This window comes from Verticillium alfalfae, genomic scaffold (genome assembly GCF_000150825.1).
Source record: "Verticillium alfalfae VaMs.102 supercont1.6 genomic scaffold, whole genome shotgun sequence".
Lineage (NCBI taxonomy): Eukaryota > Fungi > Ascomycota > Sordariomycetes > Glomerellales > Plectosphaerellaceae > Verticillium > Verticillium alfalfae.
The window spans coordinates 2116444-2121362 of record NW_003315033.1 but is presented as its reverse complement, the minus strand read 5'-3'; the positions used below and the strand labels follow the sequence as shown (position 1 = coordinate 2121362).

At 59.2% G+C, this 4919-nt stretch overlaps 2 protein-coding genes across 2 annotated transcripts in view; both read right to left on the bottom strand.

Moving 5' to 3' along the window:
* Positions 1 to 184: 184 nt before the first annotated feature.
* VDBG_05772 (mitochondrial phosphate carrier protein) lies at positions 185 to 1071 on the bottom strand (the record flags this gene model as incomplete). The annotated part of the gene is made up of 2 exons (XM_003004613.1): positions 185 to 569; positions 638 to 1071. 2 exons carry the CDS (start codon positions 1069 to 1071, stop codon positions 185 to 187), a joined length of 819 nt encoding a protein of 272 aa, XP_003004659.1.
* Positions 1072 to 2287: 1216 nt separating this feature from the next.
* The window catches only part of VDBG_05771 (pathway-specific nitrogen regulator), a gene marked incomplete at both ends in the record, with an annotated part of 3080 nt that continues 448 nt past the window's right edge, over positions 2288 to 4919 (bottom strand). Inside the window, one exon of the mRNA XM_003004612.1 lies at positions 2288 to 4868. Within this exon, the coding sequence (XP_003004658.1) occupies positions 2288 to 4868 (2581 nt within the window). The remainder of the gene's footprint in view (positions 4869 to 4919) is intronic.

The following is a 4919-nucleotide window of genomic DNA, read 5'->3' as shown; positions in this document are numbered from 1 at the left end:
GCCGGTATCTAGTCAAGAATGCCTGCACATTCATGTCAAGTCACAGTCATTAACTCTTCGTCGTGTTTGCTCTGCGGTGACTGTACATGTCTCACGTGTCATGCTTGGTTGCAACAGAAAAACTTGGTCTATCATTAAGTTGATACATCTATTACACTCAACCACCGACGCTGCCAACACACGTTTATTTCGCAATTTCCACACCGCCTGTGGCACCCAAGGCCTTCTTGATATCGCCGTACAGGGCGAACTGACCAGCAGTGAGAGTACCGACCATGAAGAGACGGGTGGGGAGACCGGCGAAGGAGCCGCGGACGCCGAGCTCGCCGGCAATCTGGACGAGGCGAGAGACGGTGCCCTGGCCGGGAGCGCCCTTGGTCTTGTTGATCTTGGACAGCATGGTGTCGGCGGGCTGGGAGACGACGGCGGCGGCGAGACCGGCAATGAGACCGGAGGCGAGGTTGACCTGGGTCTGCTGGCCGGAGGAGAGGGTCTCCTTGGGGTAGGCGCGGAAGATGGCCTCGGCGACCTTCTCGTAGACAACGAACTTGGCCATGGTGTAGGGGATCCTGGATTGGGTCAGTTTCTGATTGGAATTCGGGTCTCATGCTGAGGTGTGAAGGGGGGGGGGACATACTGCTTGAACAGGATGGGACCGAAACCGGCGTAGAAGGCGCCGAAGCCCTCCTGCTTGGCCATCTTGGTGAAGCCACCGATGAGGCCGTTGGCGTAGGTGGGCTCAGAGACGAGACGGATACGAGTGGCCTCGAGGGGGCACAGGGCGATGTCAGCGAAGAACTCGCCGGCGGCGGCGGAGGCGAGGTAGACGGCGGTGCGGTTGTTGGAGGCGGTCTCGTAGCCGAGCAGGTTGATGCTCTGCTGCTTGAAGAACTCGTAACCGCCGAACTTCAGGGAGCCCTGAAGGAAGTAGCCGGCAAAGGTAGGGCCGAAACCGGTGAGGAGGGCGAGGGGGCCCTCGTTCTGGATGACCTGCTTGAAGCTGCCGATCATGCCACGGTTGTAGGTGGCAGGGTCGAGCTGGATACGGGTCTTGACGCTGTTTTGTGGCATCGTGTCAGTCGAGGTGATCAGAGAGAGGGGAGGGACGCTACCGCTGCTGGCGTCGCGTCGCGAGGCCAAGCCAATGGCCTGCTGTTGCGAGCAAGCACGCCGGCCGGTGCGCGTCACGGCCAACAACGAGGGAGCAGAGGGAAAACGTACACATCGACGGGCGTCAGGGCACCGTGGGTGACGGAGCAGCCAATGGCACCAGCCAGGGCAAAGCGAGCGTAGAGGTCAAAGCCGGTGGGCGTGCCAGGGACGGCGGCGGCAGCCTTTCTGGACGACGGCTTCTATCTTGTTCGAGCCGGGTGGATGTTGGTGCGGGAGCCTTGGTTAGCTGTGATGTTGTGCGTGTTCCTCGAAGAACGAGAGAGAGCTGAACGATGAATCGAAGGTCGGAGTGGAAAGGAAGGAATCCCGAATGCCGCACCGAGGGGGATCGTGACCTTGAAGACTGGTGGATGGTATGGGCTTGGAGGAAGGATGTTCGTGGAAAGGAGCAGGAAGTGACCCCGATCAGGAGAAAAATGTGAGAGGCCTTTTTTCTGATGCTGGCGCATTGGCGGCGGCTGGGCGACCTTTTCCTGGCAGTGACCACTTAGCCTGCAAGGGGCTCCACTGAAAAGATTGGCTCGGGAATACTCGGGCTATCCGGCGCGTCCGATCGCCCCTTCCGCCATTGAGCGCCTCCCTTCTGCGCCGTTAGTCATCGACGATAACGCCGATAAACCTCGAACCTCGCGCGGCGGACTGTCAATGACCCGGCATGCCTGTGCACCCGGCTTAGCGTCTTTCGTTGGTCCCTCTGCACTGCAGTAGCATCCGAAGCTGGCCGGGCAACGTCATTTTCCACCGATGTCGTGATATACTGTGACCGAGGCTTCGTGCATGCCTCCCTCGGCCAAGAGGTGAGGATGACAGAGGGAGGGTACGTCTCGCCGGGTCGAATTACGACAATGTCAATTACCCACCAACCTGACAAACTATTCTATCATAGAATCCCTACGACTTACTTTCATATAATCTCTACGTAAGTCGCTGTCAGGAATCTCGACCCGTTAAGTAATACAATCCACATGTACCCAATGCGAAAAAAAAAACCATACCAGCCAGCGCCCAGACAACGCTGTATATCCAAGCCATGATGTACAAAGATGACATTGCAAGCCTTTTTTGGACACGGGAGAAAAAAAAAAGCAGAAAATGACCAAGACAAAGTAAACACCTAACCATGGTGGCCGCCTCCCTCCAAGTCTGTACCCCCGTTCATGTCATGGCCCCCGTCAAAGTAGCCACCGAGGACGTCGCCAGGAAGGTACTCGAGCCACTGCGGCATCATGTCCCCCGGCAGACCGAGCGAGCCAATGTCGACGGGGTTCTCGTACGTAACAACGTCACCGATCGGATTCATGCTGTGGTGCCCGAAATACGAGTAGTCCCTCTCCGTGTAGGCCGAATCATACATACTGGCCGATGCGTGATGGCCCGATCCCGGAGTCGTGCCCGTGAGCAGTGAGCCGTCATAATCTGACGTCTGTTGCGACGAGGCTCCGTACGAAGGGTGTGCAGTCTGCTGCTGGTGTTGGGGCGCTGCCTTTGCTGCCTGTCGATACGACGGCGCGTAGAGTGAGGACGGCGGCGCTTCCGGCATGCTCTGGCGGATGGGGTCGTACATGTGGCCCGACGACGTTGAGCGGCTGTTCTGCGCGAGGGCGTGATGGCTCGTCGGTGCCGACGATACGTGGGGCTGAGCGGCGGCATTCGCCTGCATGTTCTGGTACATCAGTGTGAGGCTTGAGTTGGGCGAGTTGGTGGTCCCCGTCAGGGACCAGGCAAAGGGAGGCGCACTCGGCGATCCCAAGCCTTCAAGTCCCGAAAAGGGGTCCAGCGATCCGTGGCGTGTTCCCTTGGTGCTTTCGTACTCCTCGTTCGTATACGTTTCGCAGTCCCAGATGCCCTTGGACTTTTGGTCGAGGGCTGTCAAGATGTACTTGACACCGCCCCAATAAGCACACAGCTGCTGAAGCGAATTATGGCAGCGCAAGTAGTTCTGGTTCGCTGCCGAGGCCAGGAGCGAGTGCTTGGCCGAAATCCTGGCGCTGTCGTTCGGTTTGCCCCTGGGCCTGTTGCCCTCAGGGGGCGAGGTGGCCCTGGACGGTGGTTGGGATGTGTAAGCCATGGATTCCATGAGGAAGGCGCACGCCGCAATGTACATCGGCTGCGATGTAAAGGGGTTGCCGATGAAGCTCGTGGGCCCGATGAGTTCGGCAAAGGAGAGAATGTCAGCAATCGTCTTGGCGCTCGACATGGACAGCTCGCGACTGTTGGGCAAAAGCTGGTGGGACCGGTTCAGCGACCCAAACGGCGTGAGCAATGTTGGCTGATGCAGGATGATGATGAGGGCGTGAAACCAGAAATGAACCAGAATAAAGGTCGTGCCCTGGTTGGCTTTGAGATATGCCTTGAAATTGCTGACGTTGAAATGCAGTCTTGGGTCCTGGTTTTGGTAGAGCTTCGTGAGCTCGCTCTCCATGTGTGCCAGCTTGGCCCATTTGTCCTGCGTCAGATCTTTGGCGTGATGGATGTTATTCAAAACGTCGGACACGCGGCCGTAAAGATGAATGATTCGTGTCAGTGTTGGGTACGGCGCGGGCCAGCCCGACGCAGGGTGTATCGTTGGTGCTGGCAAGTCAAATTCGAAATCATCGTCGCGGAACGTCACCGGGCGTCCCGTGCCAGACGAGATCTCCCGGTCGAGCATGAAGACGGCCCAGAACGTGTCCATCCTCTCCTGCTCCACTTCCAGTTGTTGAGCACGGCTGACCGAGGCCTCGTCATCCGCAGCCTCGCTGGACTCGATGCTTTGTCGGCTCCAATGGCGGAGGTACCATGGATCCTTCTCGCCTTGGTACTTGACGCCCACCACCTTCTGCAAGCCCAAGTCGACAGCCATGCGAATGGCGAGGCCGAGATACATCCAGAGGGCACTGTCCTGGTTCGCGCCGAAGCCCTCATAGGCCATCATCAGCAGCGCCTGGACGGCACCCACAGACGGCGCCGGAAACGTGTCAACAGTCGCAGCCTTGGCACGCTGGGCATACTGGACGCCGTAGTCCGACCTGGGCAGCTTCCCATCCCGCGCGATCTGAGGGTGATCCGAGAACCGCGCCGACAGAGCGCACACGGCGTCAACGAGGATCGCCTCGACCTCCTTGCCCTCCACCATCCGTGTGAACCTCTCTTCCTGCAGAAAGGGAAAGTTGCAGCCCAGGTGAACGAAGAAGATCTTGACCAGATGGAGAATGAGCGGCGGCACGGGTTCGTCATCGTTGATGTTGTAGGCTGGTAGAGCCTCGGCGGTCACCTCGGCATCGGCCAACGCGACGCTGTCTATGCTGAGACCTCCCTGGGCAGCGGCGGCGGCGGCACCCGCCGAGCTGGGTGACGCAGCAGAGGTAGAACCTGCGGTACTGCGCCGCCTCTCGCGCACCGAGACGACCATCTGCTTGTAGCCGGGGACTATGGCCGTGGGGCCAAAGTATCGAAAATAGGGCACTCGGTGACTCGCAGGCTTCCCCTTGTGGTGCAATATCGGCGATCGGCTGGCGTTGCTGCGAATGTCTTCGGAGGATGGCGCGTTTGGTCGAGGACCAGCAGACTGGCCAGCGTGTCTCTCGTTGCTCGCCTCATTTTGCGTCGACGATAGTCGTATGAACTCGGGCGGGTGCATGTCGGCGAGCTTTCGACTCGGGCTCGGTTTCGTTGGCGGGTTGCGGCTCTCGACAGGCGCCACCTTGCTATCGCGCCTGGGGCCTCGGTCCTGCTGTGCGTCCTCTGCACCGTCTGCCTCGTCGTCG